The 23372-nt window shown below is 46.8% G+C and overlaps 1 protein-coding gene across 2 annotated transcripts in view; it reads right to left on the minus strand.

Moving 5' to 3' along the window:
- Positions 1–3155: 3155 nt before the first annotated feature.
- LAMA1 (laminin subunit alpha 1) overlaps positions 3156–23372 on the minus strand; it is a 145919-nt gene continuing 125702 nt past the window's right edge. For both annotated transcript variants that reach the window (XM_077135944.1, XM_077135943.1), the window contains exons 49-63: positions 21208–21358; positions 20281–20425; positions 18906–19047; positions 16944–17058; positions 16580–16750; positions 14981–15132; positions 14107–14292; positions 12491–12626; positions 11048–11160; positions 9964–10153; positions 9335–9493; positions 8684–8837; positions 7183–7316; positions 4728–4950; positions 3156–3497 (exon numbers count right to left, since the gene is read on the minus strand). In XM_077135944.1, the coding sequence (XP_076992059.1) occupies positions 3337–3497; positions 4728–4950; positions 7183–7316; positions 8684–8837; positions 9335–9493; positions 9964–10153; positions 11048–11160; positions 12491–12626; positions 14107–14292; positions 14981–15132; positions 16580–16750; positions 16944–17058; positions 18906–19047; positions 20281–20425; positions 21208–21358 (2332 nt within the window). In that variant the 3' untranslated portion in view covers positions 3156–3336. The remainder of the gene's footprint in view (positions 3498–4727; positions 4951–7182; positions 7317–8683; positions 8838–9334; positions 9494–9963; positions 10154–11047; positions 11161–12490; positions 12627–14106; positions 14293–14980; positions 15133–16579; positions 16751–16943; positions 17059–18905; positions 19048–20280; positions 20426–21207; positions 21359–23372) is intronic.

Raw genomic sequence — 23372 nt, forward strand, 5'->3', positions numbered from 1 at the left:
CTAGGTTACAACTTGAGGGAAAATGGAGGGAAAACTTGAACCTGCAGAAAGGTTTGAACCTGCAGTGACGTTCTGCTGATTGGTTAGCAGCCAGAGTGAAAAGAAGGCCATTTGAAGATGACGCAGAAGTGAGAACGGGTGACATCTACCTGGGAAATAACTGTTCTGCAACAAGGGTGCTGTCATTGAACTACAAGGTTTCTTATCCTATTATTAATTGTACTATCAAGAAAACTGCATTCCCAGGGAATGATGTGCTCATGTTATCTGAGATCAATTATAGACCACTGCTGGACACCACCTAGGCGTGTGAGGTGCTGAGTTTTGTGAAGAGGCTTATATCACCACCTGCGGTGCCTTTGGAATGAATGAATGGGTATGATGCCACTTCTTTGAGTGGCACTTGTCCAAAAACAGCAGAAGGGCAACAATAGTCAGCTGAGTAACAAAATAAAACACACCAGCCTGATGTCAGCAGCACTAAGGAACACCCATCCAATAATCACTCCATCAACAGTGCCTGCTTTACTACTTCCTCTCTTTCCTTAAACATAAGAGCAGGTGGTACTCCCTGGTCTGGGAGCCAGTTTCAGCAATGGGATGCCTGTATCTGTTCAAAGATGGATTGCCATATCTGCTGTCATCTAGAGGTTTGGATGGTACACACTTGATATGATAAACTTCCTAAGGAGAGAATTTTAAATGTATGTGCCATTCTGTCTAACTTTGGTATGTGAAGTCAGGTTCATAATAAAGTCCCTGCATGAAAAAAAAAAGGGAACCAGTTAGAAATACACCATGTGTGCGAAGAGAAGGAAGAATGTATGGGTTTGCAAATTTAATTAGGCATGATTTTTCCGTCAAAGTTGAATTGAATTTTATTGTATGCCAATTATTTAGATCTAACATTGATAAATAACATTGGTCTTGGGTTGTTTTCATACTTTTCTTGTCTAGTTTGGTGTAGAGGCTATGCCAGCTGTATGAAATGAGTTGATTAGTTATTTTACTTTTTCCTGTTTCTGATGTTCAGGACAGCTTGCCTATAAATCTATCAGGTCTTTGGACTTTTCTTTGCAGGTAGGTATGACTGAGGATTAAATCTCATTAAGATAATAGCTATTGGTTTATCGGGTGTTCTTTCTGTTTTTTTAGTACGTTTTAATAACATTCCCTAAATATACACCTCTGAGAGGTTGATAGTATAATCCATTTTAGAGATGAAAAAAATGAGGCTCAAAAACAGTAGTAGATTAATAGATAGACTGAGAAAAGACTTGGGACACCAAAAACAGATTCTGGAAAACTTGTTTTCATTTAAAGCTTCATGGGAAAAATGTGATTTTTCAATGGGCTTTGTTCTATGTACTTTGAGGCTTATATTTATATTTATTTCTAATCACTTGGCAATCAGGGAAACAATTTAATCTTTTCAGGCCCTCGGAGGCCTCCAGGGCAAAATTGCAAGATTTAGCAAATAAACATGCAGGATGCAGAGTATTATTTAGGACACGTTTGCTGTTTATCTGAAATTACAGTTTACCTGGGCGCCCTGTATATTACCTGGCAACCCTCCTGTAAAGGCCTGAGTCCAGCCTTGCTGAGAGAGGATGCACCAGGTAAGGGGCCCATGAGTGTCAGGGCTGAGGGGGACCCTGCGTGCCCAGGACACTCTACACAGGGCTCTGGAAGAGGCTAAAGGGAGGGAGTGGATTGTCCCTGGGGGGCATCTTATCTTTTTTTTTTTTTTTTTTAGCATGAACAGGCTTTGGGAATCAAACCTGGGTCTCTGGCATTGCAGCAAGAATTCTGCCACTGCGCCTCCAATGCACGGCCCTTGGGGGAGCATCTTTAAGAGAGCTTTGTGAAGTTATAACCACAAAAGGCCCAAACTCTGTTTTAGCTGTGTCGAGCTGGAGGGCAGGGTGGGAAGGTGGGGTGGGGGTGAGGCAGTGGGGGAGGGAGAGGGGCCAAGGGCAAGGCATCTGCCCAGTCTGTGCTCTCTGCCCCATCTCTATGGTTTGATCCTGGTTGGATGATTTCCTCACTCAAAGTGGTGGTCCATGGCTTAGAAATCCAAGCCCTCATCTTCCCCCGCCCTCAGAACCTGAACAGAAAGCACCCCCATAGCCCAGGGAGCCCCTTGGGCATTTGCCCAGCCGCTTTTGGCTGAGACAAATATCCTCATGGGCTGCCTGTAGCCTGCAGGACTCTGCATTCCTGAATTGGCCAGCTGCTTCCTGCAATCAGCACATCCACCGCTGCCTGCACCTTTCTCTAGCAAATGTCTTCACACGGATATTTAATGGAGAGTAGTTGTGAAATTTGAGTACTCAGCCAAAAGTTGCAGCTCCCCACAAGAGTCAGAGACCCTAGCATGGCACACAGGACGGGAGAGGGATCAGAGGCACAGAGGCCTTCTGTGTTCATCAAACTGAAATCCCTACCGACAGGGAGACCCACTCTAGCACCCTCCCTCTCGGGAAAGTGGGTCATCTCTAAAAGTGGGAGGGACCCCGCTCCAAGTAAGCAACTGAATAAAGAAACCATTTTCTGGAAGCATCCCACATGGCAGCCACTTTGAAGCCAGCCATGCCACAGAGCAGAACTGGGATATGTTCCAGAGTCTGAATTTAAAACTGCTTATTTAGTCCAGGAAAAACACACACCCAAGGGACTTTTCAATTCCCCTCTTTAAAGATCACCCACGTTCTCACTGAAAAAAGTAGCTGATGTAAGGAAAACTGTCTCACTCCAAGAGTGAAAAAATGAAGTTGAAGTAAAGGAACAGCTAACTAGTTGTGTGTGTCCTGTAAAACCGCTGAGTTAGGGAAGGTCCTGGCAGAGTTAGGATTTGGCAGGAGAAGGCACCTTCTCCTTCCTTTGCTCTCTTTGCCTTCTAGAAAAGCTTCCGTGGAAAACAGCTGCACCTCTGCTGGAATCTAACCAATGGCAATGCTTTCCTGTTGAAGAAATTAGAGCTTACAATTTTATTAAAGAAATGAAAATATTCGTACCCTGCTGTAATCCATATCATCTATTGGTATTTTTCTGTTTGAAAAGCTCAAAACACGGAATACGGCCAAATAATCAATGGAACAATGTTGACAAACATTAGTTTAGAAACACTGTGAAAAGACAGGTGAGCCATTCCGTTTATATTTTAAACTATTTAATAGAGGTATCTGTTGTACACACGGTTTTCGTTTGAACACAAGTACAAAATTTCTCTCTGGAAACATTTAACCTGAGTTGGAAATGAAATCTGGACTGAAGCAAAAATAATTCTCTTCAAAACATAAGCAATGGTTCCCAGCTGGAGAGTTTTCCTCAAGTTCAAGGCTCAGTCCCAGGACAGGAATGAGGGAAAACTCCTTCTAAGTGAAAAGCTTTGCTGAAGTCAAAGGATTGCACTTGCGGACCCTTAATGAAAGCGAGATTTCTCAGACAGCCCCGGAATGAGTTCCGTGTGCTCAGGCAGTTTTGCTTCACAGCAGCTGATTAAGAAAGAAGAGAAGATAAATCCTGCTTAGTTTCGTTGAAACTACATAAGCACAAACATAATCTCAAATGGTTTCTAGCTCAAAACCACAGTAATTTTTTCCACGTTTGTGGTTTCAGTGAATTGCAGAATTCACAGAAAACGTTTATATATAATTAATGTCAAGGTATGGTTGTGAAACTTTGTCACTCTAAAGTCATGCAAACGGCATTTATATCCAGTCGCCTTGATTCTTGAAGACAACTGTATAACTATTTAGATTTTTATAATGTGGCTGTGTGAGTGTGAAAACCTTGTGTCTGATGCTTCTTTTATCCATACCCTGGATAGATGAGTAGAAAAATAAGGACAAAAAACAAATAATGGGGGAGGGGATAAGGGATAAAAAAAAAATCGGGTAGATTGAAATACTAGTGGTCAATGAAAGGGAGGGCTAAGGGGTATGGGATGTATGAGTTTTCTTTTTTCTCTTTATTTCTTTTTCTGGAGTGATGCCAATATCCTAAAGATGCTCATAGTAACGAATACACAACTATGTGATGATGTTGTGAGCCACCAACTGTATATTTGGATGGACTCTATGCACGTGAAGATATCTCAATAAAAGTTTTTTAAAAGGGCATTTATATTATCATCACTTGCAACAGTTACACGGAAGGTCTGAATGCATAATTCTAATTCAAAAGCGATGTGAACTGATGGGAGGGGCTTGCACCCTCAGGTGAGGGCCCACTGTGGCCCCACTCCGGCACTCTGGGCCTCTTCCAACAGGATGGATTTCATCAAGCTGCCAGCTTGAGGTCAGATCCTGTTTCCTCAGTCTTACCTAATGGTTGTCATATGCATGCAGGTTATTTAGCTATTTTTACATGCTGCACTGCAGGGTCACTGCATTATTTTTCCATGTGAGTATCCCGTTAATGCAACACCATTTGTTGAATTTTTGTTTGTTTGGGAAGTGCATGGGCCGGGAATCGAACCCGGGTCTCCCAGGTGGCAGGCGAGAACTCCACCCCTGAACCACCCTCGCACCGCCTTGGAGTGCAGGTAATTTTGAACTGTCTGAGCATTCTTTGGTACCTGAGATACCCCTTCTAAAATGGTAAGCAAGCTGCCGCTCAAACTCTGTGTCTTTCTCCACCCCCCGACTAACACCCAGGTGAGCCGAGCGTCCCCTAGGCCGACGCCCCGGGGGACCGCCCTGCCGGCAGGTGCGCCTGCGTACCCGGGTAGCCGCCCACGTAGACGGGGTTGTCGGTGTCGGTCGAGGTGGACTGCGTGTGGGGACTCTCAGCTCGAACCACATTGCCGTCGACGGTCAGCGCCAGGCGGTGCTTGCTTTTGGCGGCCAGCAGCGTGTGCCACCTCCCGTCGCAGAGAGCGTGCGTGGTCCGGGGCCGATAGGTGGCCGTTATCCTGCCCGCACCGTTGTTGGCGTGAAACAGAAGCTGAACGGACAACAGACACGAGGACGCATCCGGGTGAGTATCTCCGTGTTCAGGACACCCATCCCGTCTGCGCAATGCGCTTGGAGTGGATACAGCTGCAGGATCCAGGTAAGGGGAAGGGCTAATTAGGAAAAGAACTGGCTTTGAAAAATAGCCTCTGGAAGGACTCAGATGAAATCGATTCCTCGGAATTTCAGAAAATGCGGATGCCGACCTCCAGGGGAACAGGCCTGACCTCCAGGGGAACGGGCCTGCGGCACCCACCGGGCAGGAGCTCCTCAAATCAGCACCTCCCCTTCAGGGCAGCAGGAGCCGAGGGCTTCACGGAAGGTGTCTGTTGGAACTAGTTGACTAGCATCTGTGGAAAAGCCCTCACCAACTCTCTGACAAACTACAGATGCCGCAGGGAGAGGTACCACACAACAAATCTAAGCCTTCCAAAAGACGGGAGGAAAGAACTGCTGGTCTACTGTTGTCAACTTCTTGTGCTAAGTGAAATGACTTAGTATTATTTGAAGGTAGACCGTGACAAATTAAGGATGTATTTAGCAAACCCTTGGGCAACCATTACACTTATTCTTTGTTAGAAGAACTGTAACTAATAAGCCAATAGTGGAGGCAAAATGAACAATATGCCAGAAATTGCATTTTTGCAACTAACATACGTATGATAAAATATCTTGGCTATCCCATAAAAATGTGCAAATGTACACGAAGTTTCTCGCACTTCTTTTAGGGTGTAGATGAGGAAAGAAGCTGGCTCTAAGCCACACTGTAGAGAGGCAACAACATGACCCAGAGGCAGTTTTGGTTAGACATGAAAATGAAGTGTAGATGAAGCGAAGGGTGAGAGATGAGGTGTCAATGTCCCACATCCCCCCCGTCCCCATTCTAGGATGACCGAAGGGTGAAAAAACCCAGCAGGGAGCAGCAGGAAAGTGCTAGAAACAACTGTGAAGACTGAGGGATATAAGATTTAGAGACTTGGCCGTTGGGTTCCTGGAGGCAGGAGCTCAGAACATTCCAAGCATCTTACTCCCACAGCAAGGGTTGACCATACTGCAGGGGAAATGGTGGCTAATGCAGTTGGGGAGAGGGGACACACCATCCCTGCCCCGGGCAGGTGTGCAGGGTGGCCAAAGATGACAGGTCCGTAGTGCCCATGGACAAAGGAAGGTGGCCCACCTCTGCACGGTGCACTGGGGTGCTGAGACCTCAGACCCCTCATTATGAACAGCTGGGAACACTTCCTGGACCAAGAGCTGAAAGGACAGAGGCTGCCAGCTGACGACCAGAGGGAGAGGGAAGAGAATTGAAACTGGGAGAAACCCTGCAAGAGGCAGTTTTAAGGCAGAAGAAACTAAAGTGCTGTTAGTTGGTTGAGTTCATTTTGTTCCCAACAGGAGAGGGGCAGAGGCTGAACAGAAGAGTTCCAGGAAAAATTTACATCGGGAGAAGAGATATTAGACCGTGGTGCATGCAAGCAGACTATCAACCTATGCAATAATCTGGGGTGAAAAAAGCCAACCCCAAAGGGTACACACTGTGTGACTTCATTTACATAACATCAGTGAAATAACACAGTTGCAGAGAAGGGGGACAGGGGTGAGGGCTGCCGGGAGGGGGGGAGTGGGTGTGGCTTGAAGGGGGACACAGGGGCCCTGATGGTGAAGGTACAATCAAGTATCTTGATTGCGATGGTGGTCACAGGAAGCTACACCTGTGATACAGTTGTATAGCGCCCCCCCCCCCCCACAAACACAAAGGAATTATGACGGGTGGACCCAGAATAAACTCTGTGGGTGGCATCAACGCCACTTCCATGCAAGAAGCTGACGCTGGGGGAGGTGGGGGGCTGGGCAACGGGTGTGCGGAAACCTCCCTGCACATTTCCTTATAACCTCTCATGCATCTATAATCATTTCTGAATAAAAAGCTAAAAAAATTACTAGGGGGAGATGGGACATCAGGCCAGTAAGTTATCCTTAGTTGCTTTGGGAATAAGTTCTTCATACTGCGGTTGCAAGTTTGCTGTGAGTTTAATTTCACACTTAGAAGTTTTTTAAAAAAGCTTTTAAAGACAATCTGGTTTGAAACATTAATTGGATTTTTTCTCCACTCCGTTAAAGTGAACTTTTGGAAACTGTGATCGAGGTATCACTACAGTTTCTCCAGTTCTGGGTGTGACACTGGGGAGAGGGGCCGGGGACCCCACAGACGCCCAGTACCTACCCTGCCATTTACGAGCTCCAAGCCGAGGGCATCCACTTTGGCGCTGCTGATCCCCAGGAGCACGCCGTTCAAGGAGGAGGTTCGAAACTCGAGTGTGATGTTCACATCTGATCGGACTTTGTAGCCTTCTTTCACTAAAAACACAAGGACACAGCGGGTCAGGGGTCTGGCTCCCGGGGCAGCTGCGCGGGGTGGTTCCCGGCCCAGGTGCTGACGGGTCTGGGGCAGCTCTCCCTCGGGATGCAGCGCCCCGGCCACCCGCAGGCATTTCACCCTGGGAGCCTGGGCTCCCGCAGCGCTTAGACCTAGCGGGGCTTTTAAAAGAGTCACAGGCAGCGGCTGGGACAGGCTCGTTCTTCCATCCCCAGCCGCACGGGCAGCTGCCACCTGCGAACCTCTGCATTTGGCAGGTACCCATTCCGCCTTGTCTACAGTCCCCGCCATCCTTAGCGACATTTCCTGTGTCCTGCTGGGAAAAAAATCAGAAGGATTTGAGCCATATCCTCCTTTCCTCATAGGCCCAGGAAGAGTCTTTCTTTTCTTTTGCCAATACCTACACACTAGTTATCGTACCTTACTGAGCCAAAATCCACACCCGGGTTTTCAAAAGTGGGAACTAAATTGAGAGAATTTTTAATTCAGGGGACGAAAAAGCTGTGCAGTCAAACTGGAGATATCAGCAATAGCAAGCAGCTATTCCTACCCTAGGACTGGAGGGAAAATGGGGAAAGATGGTGCTAGCAGATGCCAGGACGGTGCAAGCGGAGCTGAGACCCTGGAGGGACCCCTTCCCCAGCAGGGCTAAGGAGGAGAGGGAGCTAAGCTTTCCCCTCCTCCCGCCCTCCACCTGCCCCCAGAGCCTCCAGACGCTAAGGAAGCCAGAGGAACATAGTTCCCAATGATAGAAAGGAAGGCAGAGAAGAGCACAGTTCTGAGTGCAAACTGGGGGTTAATGGGCAAATAAACTACCTAGGATAGGAGGGAATGATCAGTTACGTTACAAAGGCTTGTTCTCCACCTTGAGGATTTTATACTCTAAGGATTTAAGTTCCTCTACTTATAATTGATGAATATTTTCGGCCATCTCAATGGCATTAACTTCCTCTTCAAATCTGCCTGGCATCGGGTGGGCTGGCTGGTCGAATATATACTTCATGCTGCTAGTTTTTATTTCAAAGGCCTCTATCAACGTGGGCAGCAACCCTGGGTCGTGTGTAAGTTTGGGGGAAACACGGCGAATGAGCATCACGTGTCTGCCCTGGGTCAGGAGTCACACCACACCTGGGAGGAGAAAGCTGCTGACACACCTCTGCAGGGCCCAAGGCTTTTCCCTTAAAAGTCAAATGTTAGAAATAACTGGGAAGGTGGGCCTAAATGTGGTCTTGTCCAGCCTTGTCCAAGCCTCATCCAGAGCTCCTATCACATATAATTCTCAGAGCCACAGCAGTGTAGAGGCAGTCTCATCCCGAAGGTTCCTTCTGAGGTTGTCGCTGACACATACCGAGAGCAGCGTATCCACTCCCTTCAAAGAAAGTTCCTTCCTGGGCCTCTGTGTAGCACTTGGTCACTGCATGGGTGGACGCAGGGCGTTCCTTGTCCAGCCGTTCGCTGTTCACTGTCACCTCCCTGATGCAGGCTGGGACGCTGTGGGTGGTCTAGACCAAGCGGCAGGAGATGAACAGTGGTGATTACGACACAAAGGGCAAGGAGAATGGGTCCTATGCCATCAAAGTTGACCTCATAAAAATACATATATTTTTCTTAAAATTCACCCAGAGCTCCTGTTATTTTTGCTAGTAATATGTAAAAAAGGTCTTCTATTATTTCAATTAAATATTGTGGAAATCAAGAACGCTAGGCTTACTTATCTGTAATTACAAATCCGATGGACTTGCCTGATTTGTACTGGGGCTACACGGCAGTAGAAATGGAAATGTCCATTAACTATGAGGCAAGACAGACTGATTGGGCTTTAAGGGGAAGCCACAACACACAATCCATGGGCATGGCTTGAAAGGATATGCGTCCTGCAGCTGGGTCCCGGGCTTAAACATGGTAATTTAAACATAACATGTGATCAAGAACTTCCCTCCTCAAAACAAACAGAACCACAACTTACACCAGTGGGCTCCGTACAGGCAATAATGCTTACATTTCCAATGTTCTTGGCCCTGTACTCAGCAGGAAGGCCTCCCAGGTACAGCTTTCCTTCCACATCCAAAGTGGTTCCATCTCCCACGATGGAAACCACTGGGGACTCTTGACCATCAACTGTCATGAAACCCTTTCTTTTAACATACTCTGTCTTGATCTAAAGCAAAATGAAAACATCCATGATTTTGAAGGAATTTGAGAAAACAGTTTGCAACATCTGTTAGGTTACAGCTTTAGGAACCTGAATTAAATTCTAAAGGCTGGGTCAGATTTGCACACAGTTATTGTTGAGAAGGGGCTACGCCAGGCAGATGCATGGAAACGAGGTGCAAAGATAAGGCATGATTTAGAACAGAAAGCATTCCTGAGTCCCAGTTACGGCAAAGCAAATGCCATGACCTAAGTTTTCACTGGTTCACATGCAGGATGGACTTCATCTACTTTTTGTCAAGTACAGAGCATTTTGTGGTACCCTTCACTCCTTCCACCAATTTGAACTGAGAGCCAACTGGGGGTCAGGCAGTGTTCCAGGCCCTGGGGATATTTCAGGAGGCAGAAAAAGGCTCTGTCTCCACGGGGTTTAAGCTCTGTGGGGGAGATGGCAGATACAAAGTAGCTAGAACGCACCGTGTGCCACTGGCCATCACTGAGCATCGCAGGGTGGAAAACCCTTGTCCTGCCTTTACCAAGATCAAACGTGAAGTGGAGGCGGCCCCCGTGCAGCTGGAGGGCAGCGAAATCAATGTGGTTCTGGTGAGCCATGTAGTAAATCAGCCCGCTCGAGGCAAACGTCCGGATGCTTAGCTGCACTGAAAGCCTGGCGGAAAATACAAAGCTCAAGTATACCGAAAGCAGTAAGAGTTTACTCTTAAGTTTACTTTTACCTTAAAAAATAACCTCAAAGAGAGGACCCAATCACTGTTTCAACATTTCTATTGAAAAGGTCCAAATCGAGGAAGGGGGAAGAAAAAGTCATTCATTCATTCAATGAATGGTTACCTGTGCTTTAGGAGCTGAAGAGAAAGCACTTAACAAAGGAGGAAGGTTCCTTCTCTTACAAAACTAGTATCAGAAATATATCAGAGTAGAAAGTGCTGGGCAGAGTTAAAATGCGGCCATCCAGGGGCTAACTGGTGGCCAGATTAAGTTGTCAGGGCAGGCACCTCTGAGAAGGTGAGACTTATGCTGAGATGTGAATGTCAAGGAGAAGCCACCCAGAGCTCAGTGAGAAAAGCATTCATTCTCTTTTAGGGCCATCAAGTATAAATTAAAATAAAGGGCTTGGGTGTATGGGTGGTTCAGTGGTAGAATGCTCGCCTTCCATGAGGGTTCGGAAATTCCCATGCCAAAAAAAAAAAAAAAAAAAAAAATAGAAGGGGGTGAGGGTCCAATTGACGAAAAAACCTGAAGGCCTTCAGATTCTGGAGCCCAGACTATTTACACCTAGGTGCTTTCCTACGCACAGAAAGGAGGCAGCAGCTGGCCACTGCCAAGAAGAGGGAAGGATAACATCGGGAACCCATGGGAGCTGCTGTCTGATTTGCACAGAGGCCACGTTCCCCCGTCTTTGCCTTCCCGTCGCTACCGTCAGGTTGCGAGTCTGTGCGCCACGGTAAAGAAGGCCACCAGAAGTTTCTTCTGGAAAAGACACTGTTGTTGAAGAACACCATCCCGCCCTTAGGCAGATCCTCAACTTGGCAACAACACCCACTTCCTTCTGACGGCAGACTGGTTGAAAGGCAGCGCCGCGTGGCTGCTTGGTGCCAGGCCAAACTGGTGAGCGTCGGGGAGGTAGCCCGGAGCGGGGTCCACTGCGCACTGTACCTGTAAGGAACAGAGTGGGCACTCAGCCGTGCTGGCCAGGGCCCTACTGATAACACATGCTGTTCCCTGATGAATCGGCTCAGAGGCAATCACATCAGAACACCAGCAACCCAAATAAGCACCCCAACTTAATCTGCTTCAGTTTAAGTAATTGACCTGAGTCAGCCCTCAACCTCTCTGTGAGGGCAATCTGAGCTTCTTCCTTCCACCTGACCCCTAGCTCAGAGGCATGTAAATTTACAGGGGCACTTGGAGGCCCTCCTGCCAAGTCTTCACCAGGCCAGAGGGGCCAAGGGGCATTCCTGGACGGCCCCCACAACACTGCAGGTTGCAGGGTGCTGCAGCACCAGCCCTGCACCCAGCCCCCCTCGGAAACTGATGTGTCCACCGAGTACAGGTTAGCAGGGCTCCGAGTGGAACAGCTGTGATTCCGCAGGGACGGGAGCCAGGCTGGCCAGGACTTATCACAGGCAGAGGGCTGGGGAGCTCGGGGAAGGTCGCCCCGACAGCCCCCTCTGCATGCTGGCCACACAGACGCAGGAAGCCAAAGCCTCTCCCCCATGATCTGAATGGGAGAGAGCAGAGTCCACCAAGAGCAGAGTCCTTGGTTCTGGACTCAAGGATTGGCCCTGCTGGAGGCACAGCATAGGGCCAAAATTACCACGGCACGTGCTTTCCGTCAAGGAAATGTGGAAATCAGAAGGGAAGGAAGAGAATGAGGAAAATGACCATGACTGCCACTGGAGGTATCTGGTCAAAGCTGACTTTTACTACATGAGCACGATCTGTTTGTTTTTTTTTTAAAGCCAGTGAGACATGTACAATGACTTACATTAAATACCCGTTATTTTTATGTTCTTCAGACTTAATCCAAAGTATTAGGGTGTCTTTGGAGGAATGCCATAAAAAACTTACGGCGTGTAGATTCCTCAAACGCTGGGCCGGGCCACCTGCCAGTCTGTCCTGAGAAACACCCCACACCCCTTCCCTGCTTTCTGTGAACCACAAATGGTACCGCTGGGAGAACTGGGGGCTGGGAAAGAAGTAGCCAGGCTCTCTGCCTCTCTCTGGGTTCCAGCCACTGCTCTGGGGGTCTCGGTCCCCCTGGACGACACTCTCGGCCTGGCCTCCTCGCCCTGCAGCCCTTGCTCCTGGCCCCGTGACCCTCCCCCGGCCCCTGACCTCATGTGCCTCCCCCCCCCCCCCCGCCCCCTTTGCGCTCTCGGCTTCTCCAACACCTTTGTAACTTGTTCCCCCTTCTAGTACCTTCGGTGGTAGATTGTCTTTTTCTGAAGGGCCCTGACAGATATAACCAAGGAAGTGTTCTTACGGGGCTCGGAAGAGGCTGCGGCCCTGGCGGAGGCTGGGGGTCCTCTCCCTGAGGGGTGCGCCTCGACCGCTCCGAAAACCAGCAGGTGTCCACGTCGACATGCTCGAAGGCCACCGCGCTACTGAAGTCCAGAAGTCTAGGTGCAAACAAAAAGGGTTTCAAACACCACACGCCGATACAGGAACTGATGTTGCTTGACTGCAGAAAAATTAGAACCCACTGAAAGCCATTATTTTATATACCAATGTTATGACTTTCCTAGTGACTAAATTAACCAGTTTTCCCAGTGGCTAAGTGTCTCCATAGAATATCTTGCATATTCTCCTATTTTGTCCTTCTGCCTAAAATGGCATCCTTCTCTGAAACCTTTTTTGGCCCCCAGACAAACGCCTGAGCTTCCCTCAAGAGCCAGTTCAGAAGCTGTTCCCTCCTCCTGCAGCCTCAGAGGGTGGCCCCAGGGACAGATTCTGGGTCTGGGGTCCCACAGCTCCACCCGGCCGCCTCTACGAAACACTGCGGTTCCTTGTTTGGGGCCCTACCTTCTCCAGGAGTCGGGGGCTACAGATGCCATGAGTCCGTTTACTTCCCCACCCCTGTGATGTGACGGGGGCTAAGTGGCTGAGGCCTGTACCCAGCTCAAGGGGCATGTTCCAGTCTTAAGCTGAGCTCTTTGGATCAAGTGCCTGGCTGTGCCCAGCCTGGAAGTTTCTGTCCTATAGTTCCATGTTTCATGGCTTTCAGAAGCATCAAGATGCCTCATCAATCAGCTAATCGACGAACAGACACTTGAGTAAATAACTATATCAAGTCAACTGTGCAACTAAGGGAACCCAGGGGCAACTGTTACATGCTCGAATCTCATGTGCCCTTTTATTTTTGGCATGGGCAGGCTCCGGGAATCAAACCTGGGTCTCCAGCATTGCGGCAGGTGCGAATTTTACCACCGAGCCATCGCTGCCATTTTATTCTTGCAGATTTCCGAGTGGTACTAAGAGGTAAATTTCACTAAAGACACTGAGGCAGGAGAGATCCCAGCAAGTGAGCAGGCCAGCCCTGAGGGGATCCCGGGTTTCCTGATGCCCAGAGCATGTGACCTGCCCGGTGAAACCACAATCCCGTCCCATTGACACCTTCCCAACAAGGCAGAGGGCCACGAGGAGAGCCGGATGGCCCATTGCACATGGCAAATCTTTCCACCTGTGAGCCACCCACAGGCTCCTCAGCGTGAGTTGTGGCACACGGGACATGGAGATTTCCAGTTTGCTTTTGAGTAATGAGGTCAAAAGGGCTGTGCATGAGGACATCGCCGTGTTCTTTGAAATGTTTGCCAAAAATGTATTTTAACCTCTGCTATTTATTGATGACCCACAGAACTACTCTTGGATGATGATTTTTTTTTCTTCAGTGTGATATCTGTCCACTATTCTAATGCATAAAATTCATTTGGGGGAACTTTCATGATACAGCAATGAGGTTTGCCTATGATTTGGGAACCTGAGGAGATCTGGCAATCCCAAACAGCAGAATTAGAGTGTAGCTTGGTGTTAACATTCACCATTATGAGATCAGATCAGAGAGGGCCAGAGAGGGCCGAGTAAGAGAGTAAGTTAACTTACTCTGCGTTAAATGCCAGGTTCCTGATACAGCCATGGAAGGATCTCCTCATTTTAAGCAGAGAAGTCCCCTTGCCCTCTGGAATTCCCCCTATGTACAAGTTAGATACATTCACTGTCCTGCTTTCTGCAAATGGACTCAACTTCATTTCCGCAGAACTGGTCTCATCCACTTGAACAGTGATAATTCTAAAAGGTCGAAGGAGAAAATAATAAAAAAAAATCTTTAAAATATAATGAAACAATAGCTAGGAATTTGTTCATGTTCATACATTATGTCAGCCAGTTTTACTGAATAATATAAATCCCAAAAGATACATTTTAAAGTGACATTGTGCATGGATAAAAAGGTGAATCCTGAAAATTTAAAGTTACAATTAAGCATGCTCCAAAATGAATGGAACGTTATCAAGTGTCATTGAATGTCATGGTGCTTGGGGATGGGGTGGGGGGTGGAAATCTTATTCTTTTACCTCTTTCCCTAAAGAACAAAGTGGCCAATGTGCTTTGAAAACATTTGGTCGACACTTTGGAGGGAAATCTACTGGACTCTTGATTTAGTGCTGTTTGCTCCAGAATGGCATGCAAAGCAAAGACGGTTTACAGTGGGCCCCAGAAAAGGACAGGGTTGAGGCAGTTCAATTACAAAACTTCTGCAAATATCTTATCACAAAGCAGGTGAACCCGATTTCCAGGGAGGTGTCCTACTAGCATGGTTTGGAGTTATTCTGAAACTATGAAAACCCTGGATCCCAGTGATGCCCATATCCAGTTATTTCACTTCCAAGAGCCTATAACAAAGTTCCTAGAGGGGGAGCTTTTGTGCAGCCCCCACACTATCATTCCACCAGTGTCCCGGCCTCGCCACGCACAGTACCTCCTGTTCCTGATCAAAGAGATGGAATGCTCCTGTGCATCGCTGTAAGAGCCCGTGGGAGAATGCAGGAGAACTCTTTTCAGGCTTGTTCCATCCTCCAAATTGACATGCACTTCAATGTGACCTTCAACCAGTGCGATGGAAAAGAAGGGCTGGGAATTAAATCCCCCAGAGAAAAATCATTACTATACGACTTCTAAATTTTTCATCTTATAAAGATAACGTGGGAATAGCAATGGCATATAAGGGTAAGGGTTTCACCATCCGGGTGCAACTACTTTGTTGTTGCATTTTTATAATTTCTGTTCACATGAATTATAGTCTGCAGTATGCTGTTATCACCAAATGTGGAGAATTTCCATTTCGCCATCGACTTCACACTCGCTATTGATTGCTGCATTGTGTTCCAACAAGCAGAGCCCATGCGATTCATTTTTCCATTTTTATTGTTGAAAATTTAAGCAGTTTCTGATTTTCGAATATCAATCATAGGGAACACTAAATGCATTTTTTTTTTTTTTTTTGCTTAAGAAATCCTTTCGAATGTTTCTGAAAGTGGGATTAAAGAGCCAAAGGGCTTGGAAATGTTTAAAGCATTTAAAAATTTTTGCCACACTGAAAAGCCAGAGTAGCAATTTTGAATGCCATAAGAAGTGTTGGAACGGGAGTGTTTCACAAAGCCTCTGCCAGTGCTGGATGGTTTCATTTCTTTCTGCTGGTTTGGGAGCAAACTTTGATTTATAAGTAGCCCTAGGACGTTGGGTGGAGCCCCGAAACCAATCTCTGTCATTATCAACCCTTTCCACCGGTGCCACGTTTGGGGTGGGCAGGTGAGAGTTTTAGTCCTGCGCTGACAGCAGCTGTCCTGTGACTCAGCAGGCTAAACAGAATCTGGGAAACCCTTTCTTCCTCAGGGAAATTTGGGAAGCAGCATTCAGCTGGCAGCATGGTCGTGACAGTCACAAAGCAATGATGTCGGCCAAGCGTCCTGCTCGGAGGCTGGCTGAGCTCTGTGGATGGCCGGTGCATGCCCTCAGCTTCATGAAAATCTCCTTAAATCATGAGACTCATGCAAGTGTGAGCAAGGAAAGAGCAAATATCGCCTACATTGCTGCAATGACATATAAAGACAGAGAAATGCCATCTTTCTCTTGCCCCTGGATCACCAAGCTTATAAATGGCCCAATTTCTCTCTCTGATTCTTTTGAATCCAGCAACAGACAAAGAAAATCCTGCATCATGGGGAAAACCGAAGAACTCCACAGAATTTAAAGACGTGCTCATTTAGCAGCGGAATGAAGACGAGCCACCATGAAATGGGGAAGAAAATGCAGTATGTGCTAAATGAGTGAAAAACAATGGGAGGCCGACAACGCATCTCTTTCCTTAGCACCTAGACAGGGATTGGAGAAATCACCGATTCATAAGGGAAAGACATCTCACAACAACCACTTCTACTTAGCAAGAACGCGAATCCAGACACAGCCGGGGACGCAGCCGTGATCCATGCTTACGAAGACATGACTTTCTGTCCAGCGTTTCCCCAAGTCCTTTCCTCCCTGAGCCCCTGGGGCCTGAGCCTCTGAGCCACGGACTCACCACGTGTGTCTGCCGGAGGCTCTGCTTCTCCCCGTCCTTGCCCAGGGCAACCAGGATGATGCCACTGCCATTCCCGGTGGCGAATGTCACCAGCAGCTCTGATTCCGGTGACAAAGGCTTGGGTGGCAGTGCCACGTAGCCGCCCTTCAAGAAGCTCACGCTGCGGATGGGCTGGTCCCAGAGGAGACAAGAAAGCAAGCACGTCAGCTGGCATGTGTGTGCTCAGTCTCCCGTGGTGGAGGCGACTGCTGCGTTTCCCCAGCAGCTCTTCCATCAGTGCCACTGCTTTATCTTTAACTATGCTATGGAGAAATCGATGGGCATTTACAGAAATGCATTCCAAAAGGAATAAAATGCTTCCTACCTCCAGTACACAGCCTTTGCTCACTCCATAAGAATTTCGGAGTAAATCAAAGGTAGATCTGGATATCTCCAGGTTTTTGATACAGCCCACGTAGCTCCTGCTGGTAAGACCTTTCCTGCAGGGAAGGAAATGAGAACAGCACCAACAGATGCGGATTTCATAATTCCAGTTTTGAAAGAAGGAATAAGAAGGGAAGACCTGTTTCCACGAGTCATCCTGCAGAAATGGCCCGGCCTCTAAGAAGAGCATTTACACTGAGAACTTTACAGTAAATCAAATACTTCCCTTTGGACTCGAGAAAGGGACCGAACTTGGTGAGTCTGGTGTCTCAGACGCCTACCTACACAGAAATCTGTTTACAGAGAGGGTAACACTTATAGTCGTTGCAATCTAGACTCACTTACTCGGAGGCCAGTTAGAAGCAAGGCAGTGGGTTGTCATAAGGAAGACCCACGCATGACTAAAATGCAGTCCCCAAGAAGAGCAGGCTGCTGGCCCCCAAGGGGCAGTGTAGGCAATGTCTTCTCCTGGGAGCGAAAAGCCAGCGAGGCCCCTGGCTGTTGGCCACACTGCACGCTCGTGCACCGTAATTCGAGAAGCTTGGCACTGCTCAAAACCACATTTTTCAGCCTCCCATTCTATACCTCAATTTTCATATGAAACACTGCCAAATCCTGGCTGTGGTCAGGCTCTCATATCCAAAATGTGCAGCCTCCTGACCATCTCCAAACTGGGCTCTGGGCATCGGCCAGTCATGGGAGAGCTTTCCTGTAACTTGGCTTCTTGGCAGAGCCACACATTATTCATTTTCTTCTCTGCATTGAGCAATGAGCTGTGGACTGTTTTAGGACAAATGTCAACCTCTCTGGATCTGTTTCTCCCACAGTAAGGACACCCTGGGACTGATCCTGACGAGACCCAAGTCCTTCCCAGCACAAGACTGTGACTCTTGGACATCTTCCTCTGCCCCCTGCTCCAGTGTCTACACTGCATGCCCTTTGGGCAGAGTGCAGATTAACAGCACAGCCAGTGTCTACAGGAACACCTGGTTCCACCAGGCCCGGGAGTAATCTCTGGGGCTGACAGTAGGAGACAGGACTCCAGTCCTACCTTTCTTGGCAAGTGAACAACTTCCCTGAGGTTTAATTTTATTCCTTTCTGAGTCCAGGCAATGGCCAGAGTCATGGCTGTAAACTAAGTTCCCCAGCACTTCCAGAAATTTCTGGAAAGGGGGAAAGGGGGTGGGGAACGGATCCCAGCCACAGCAGCCAGAGTGGCTGCCCTTCTGTACCACAGCTCAGGATTCAGTAGGAGACTCGGAGTGGAGATGCAGCACAGCTACAAATCTACACTGGAGAGCTCTGGACCAGGTGACCCAGCCAGGACATCTGATGACCTGACTCCTTGGAAGCTGCGTGCTCTCTGAGAGGCGCCTCGATGGCCAGACCTTGTGTCACAAATGACTTTTTTTAATGGGATGAAAGAACCACAGAGGTTAATCTGTCCACTCCCAAAGTACAAGACCGAGGACAATGAGATGCAGAAATTTCACATACATTATTAAAGTTACAAAGCTGAAGATGAGTCAGTGTTTTAAAACAGTCCTGCTGCCTCTCCCTCTGCCTTCTTTCCTCCGACTCCCTCATGCTGACCTTTCAATGTCCACATACATCATTCATTCCAATCATCCTAAGGGGAGCTGGGTCCGGATAAGTCTGCAGAGAGCATGCGTTCTTTTGCCTTCAAAGCTGTTCCACTACTCTACAAAGATGGCCTGTGACAGAGCGTGGGGTCTCTAAATATGGCATCGACCAATTTCTAGAAGTTCTAGAGGCATTCAATATAAAAGCATTAACTGTTACTGCAGAAGGTTTGCTTTATGGCCCAGTTAATATGCATATAGTGGTTTGAATAAAAGCTACTAATTAGGAACCCCCCAAATTCTGCAGTTTAATACCACACCTTACAGCTCTGGACCTAGGTAATCCACCAACATAAATGGGATCCTTATCTCGGCGATTGAGGTCGGAAGATGCACCTGGCGTTTCACCTTGCTTGGTTTCTCTATAACTAGTGTTATAAGCATTGATAACTGCTAGGAGCCCTAAAAGAAGAGAGAGAAAATAAGAGATAAGGAAACAAAAATCACTTCTTGCATTAAAGTGAAACTCAACCTTATGCCTTTTCTACAGCAAGTCTCTATCAAACAGAGTTTGTTTACAAAGACATGCTATTTTAAATTCTGCAAACTTGGCCAGCTAATGTTCTTAATGATCACAGGCAAGTGACCTTGACAAAAGTCGATAAATCCAGAATGGACATTACTAAGTGACAGCAGTGTGTTTGTGTGCAGAAAAAAGTAGAATGGATTTGATCCCTGATTCCAATTTGGCTGTAAATGTTAAGTGACATTCTTGGAAACCACAGAAAAATGGAACTGTGGTTTTCCTCCAGCAGAATGCCAACCCAATCACTTAATATTCCAAAGATAACAATGGTTTTTGTGCCAGTTTGAAAACATTATATGCACTAGAAACGCCATTCTTGTGCGGGCAGCCATTTCTTTTAACCCTGATTCATCATTGTAGAGTGTAAACTTTTGATTAGATTATTTCCACGGAGTTGTGGCACACCCAAGTGTGGGTGTGACCTTTTGATTAGATAGAGATGTGACTCTGCCCATTTAGGGTGGGTCTTGATTAGTTTACTAGGGTCCTTTAAAGGGGGAAACATTTTGAAGAAATCTCAGGTGCAGACACAGACACAGACACAGATGTTTGGGAGAGCCGATGCAGATGCTTGGAGAGCAGTTGCTTCAGAGCTGACAGAGCCAACATGAGACCCAGATGTTTGGAGTTGGAGGGCCCAGCAGACGTCACCTGTGCCATCCCAGGAGATGCTAAGCAAGCCAGAACCCAGAATCGAGCCAAGAGAAGGCCCACAGATGCCAAGTGAGGAACCCATCAGAAAACAGAGGCTGAAAACAATGGTGCCCAGGAGCAAGGGACCAGCAGATGCCAGTTGCGTGCCTTCCCAGCATCACAGGTGTTCCGGACAGCATGAGCCTTTCTTGAATGAAGGTAGCCTATTGTTGGCACCTTAGTTCAGTTATTTTTCTTGGCACTAAAACTGGAAATTTGTAATAAATTCCCCTTTTAAAAGCCGTTCCATTTCTGGTATATTGCATTCAGGCAGCTTTAGCAAACTAGTACAGTTTCCAATTAGAGTATCACTCAGTAATACCCAGGGGAGTAAAACAGAATAAAGATCGCTGATTTTGGAAAGAATTCTTACCTCTGAGGGTGACCAATGCCACGTTACCCTTCTGGGCTCTTACCTTGCTTTCGGTTTCTCTGGAATGCGATTTTGTACCAGGTTCCATTATTATAACGTCTGTCTGTAATAAGAGCGAGTGGTCCGGAACCCAGGTCAACTGTCAGCTTAACTCTTCCGTGGACCAGCTCAATGGATAAAAAGTCTTTCTATAAAGAACAGAACAAGGTCACCTGTAGTTATAGCTTTATCACCAGACTCCCTTTCCCTTCAAGAGAGGGATGGCAGAAACCTTCTAAAATCAAACCAAGGAAACTGGATTTTACCCAGCAACCAGAGCCCTTCGCTATGAGACCACAAAGGATTTCTAGAATGCTATAAAAAAATATCAGTGACTCACTATTCATTGTTACCTCTAGAATGCTACAAAAAAAATCAGTGACTCACTATTCATTGTTACCTAAATCCACCATTTAGTAAAAGAATTGGAATTCTTTGTATCTTTTTCATTTTGAAAGACAAATGGGCCAGCGTTAAAAAGCAGAAAACTAGAAAACTGAGAGACCGAAATCACCAGTCCTAAATTAGCCACCTGAGATAAAAACGGGAAGACAAAATTCCCTGTGGTTGGAGGTCAAATGAGGTCACTCTGCTCAGTGCGAACAAATGCTATTGAAACTCAAACTTGGACAAAAAAAAGGTTTAATTGATCTCCATAATGATTAGAAGTCTATTTTCTATTTTGTGGTCTTCTGTGTTTTCCAAAGCTTCTTCAATACATTTGTGTTAATATAATAAATGAATCATTTAAAATGGGAAATAGTGTGGTATAAATATATATTACACATGCACATATGCATATAATATAATCATACATACTGGTATATATTACACTAGTATACACTCATAAAGCAGTCATCCAACCTAAATATCCTCAGAGCAGTGTAAATATACAGACACAGTAGGGCCGGGGGCTGATGAAGATGCTTACGGTGCCATTGGAAGCAAGGTAGAGAAGCAGCCCATTAGGTGAAAATGTGCTAAAGAGCATTATTATCTGTGTCACAGTGGTCCGGAGTGTTTTTTCCACAATGGCGTACCCATTTCCATCAAAATGGAAGGAAGAATCTTCATTCTGGGGGCTGCAAGGCAGAGCAGGTGAAGCGGAATCCATTCTCAGAAAGGTAGTTGAAGAGAACAAATGATGCTTTCACTGAGTTATACTATTTCCCCACTCACCACCAAAAAAGAAAAAGAAAAACCTTTGCAGAGCTGTCACTTCCATAATTTGACAGTAACAATAATTCATAAATATTGAAAAATATGCTTGTCGTGAGATTATGCAAGATAAATAGATGACCACTTGCTTTATGAAGAAAAGAAAGCTGGTGTGGGCATTTCTCATGGTAGTAAAAAAAGAAATTTCTCCACCAGACGGATAACTGCTATAAAGAGTTCTGCCTCCCAATCAGATATTTTCTTTGTTGGATTTCCTTGACTGTGGCCGTCTTTTCTTCATTCTACTGTGTCAGAATAGCTTTAATATTGACATTTATCACCCTCTGCTGGTTTTAACTAATACATTAGGAAAGCTGGAGATTCAATGGAAAACAAATATTCATCAGTGTACCAGAAAGATCATTTCACTAAAAATCACTGACATCCTCAGACACCTGCGGGATGAGTGCAAAGACTCCTGTTATATTTTGAGACAAACTACGTGGCTTACAACAGAGTTATATAATGTGGACTGTAGCACTTTTCAGATGTGCATTTTCTCTCCTATAACCATTTCTCACCTGCTGCCATTTATGTTCTCTCTAGTCCCACAACTGCCCTACATAGTAGGTGGGATAATCCCCATTTTGCCTATTAGAAATATGAACCCCAAGGATTAAGTGCCTTGCCCAAGAACACTCCTCAGGAAAACAGTGAAGCCAAGTTTCAAACACAACTGGAGAAATCTGTCTTGTCCCACTGGGCATGCCCTCGAGTTCACTAGTTCTTCGCTCTGAGGAGCCCAGGGTCCTTGCTTCTGACTTCCCTCCCTCAACAGAGTACGTGCAAGTGAGGCAGTAAGGACAGCGACGAGTTCAGGAAAAAACTATGACTGAAAATGATTCTCCTGAGAAACCTCTGTGTCTGGAGTCAGCAGCAGCTGCTGGGCTGGTCCCCAGGTTGGCCACTGCCCTGCCCTTCTCTGAAGCCACCACAATCTTCTTTCTACAACCAGAGGCTCACACGTCCCTGCACTCATCCAGGACCTCAGCTCCCCAGGAAGGCACACGAAGGCAGCTCTGGGATCCTGCCTCAGCAAGAGGCAAAGGACAAAATGAAGACTCTGCCCTTCATTTGTAGAACTGTCCTAGCACTTGGTAAAGCACTATACCCCAGGGTTAAAGTACAAGCTCTGGAGATAGGCAAGACTGGGCTGGAATCTACCCTCTCCAGCTCTTGAGCCCTGTGAGCCTGGAAAAACTACTAGTCCACTCTGATTCTTCATGAGAGTTTCTTCATGAGATCATGAGAGCTATCAACGCTTACCTACTGTGTAGTTGGGAGCTGTTATGCACCCCAGAGAAGGCCATGCTCTTTTTTTTTTTTAAAGACAGAGAGAAGGAAGGAAGGATAGAAGGAAGAAAGGGAAACATTTTTAAACATTTTCTTGTTTTATTGTATTCTGTTTCTCCGTTTTTGTTACATGGGCTGGGGCCGGGAATCGAACCGAGGTCCTCCGGCATAGCAGGCAAGCACTTTGCCCGCTGAGCCACCGCGGCCCGCCCAGGCCATGCTCTTTTAATCCATCCCATGGGTGCAAACCTATTATATGTGGGACCTTTGGGTTAGGTTATTTCAATTGAGTTGTGAATCATCCCATTCAAGGTGGGTCTAAGTCCTTTTACCGGAGTTCTTTATGAGAGAATAAAAGACAGAAAAAGCCTAAAGAGTCCAGAGAAGCTGAGAGACAAGGACACACACACACAAGAGGAGAGAGGGAGCTACTGAAACCAGAAGCTGAAATCAACAGAACCAAGAGAGAAGGACAAGCAGACGCTGGCCATATGCCTTCCCGTGTGCGAGAGGTATCCCAGATGTTGGCGGTCTTTCTTCAGAGAAGGTATCGCCCTACTGATGCCTTAATTTGGATATTTTCAT

This window comes from Tamandua tetradactyla, chromosome 18 (genome assembly GCF_023851605.1).
Source record: "Tamandua tetradactyla isolate mTamTet1 chromosome 18, mTamTet1.pri, whole genome shotgun sequence".
In the NCBI taxonomy this organism is placed as follows: Eukaryota; Metazoa; Chordata; class Mammalia; order Pilosa; family Myrmecophagidae; genus Tamandua; species Tamandua tetradactyla.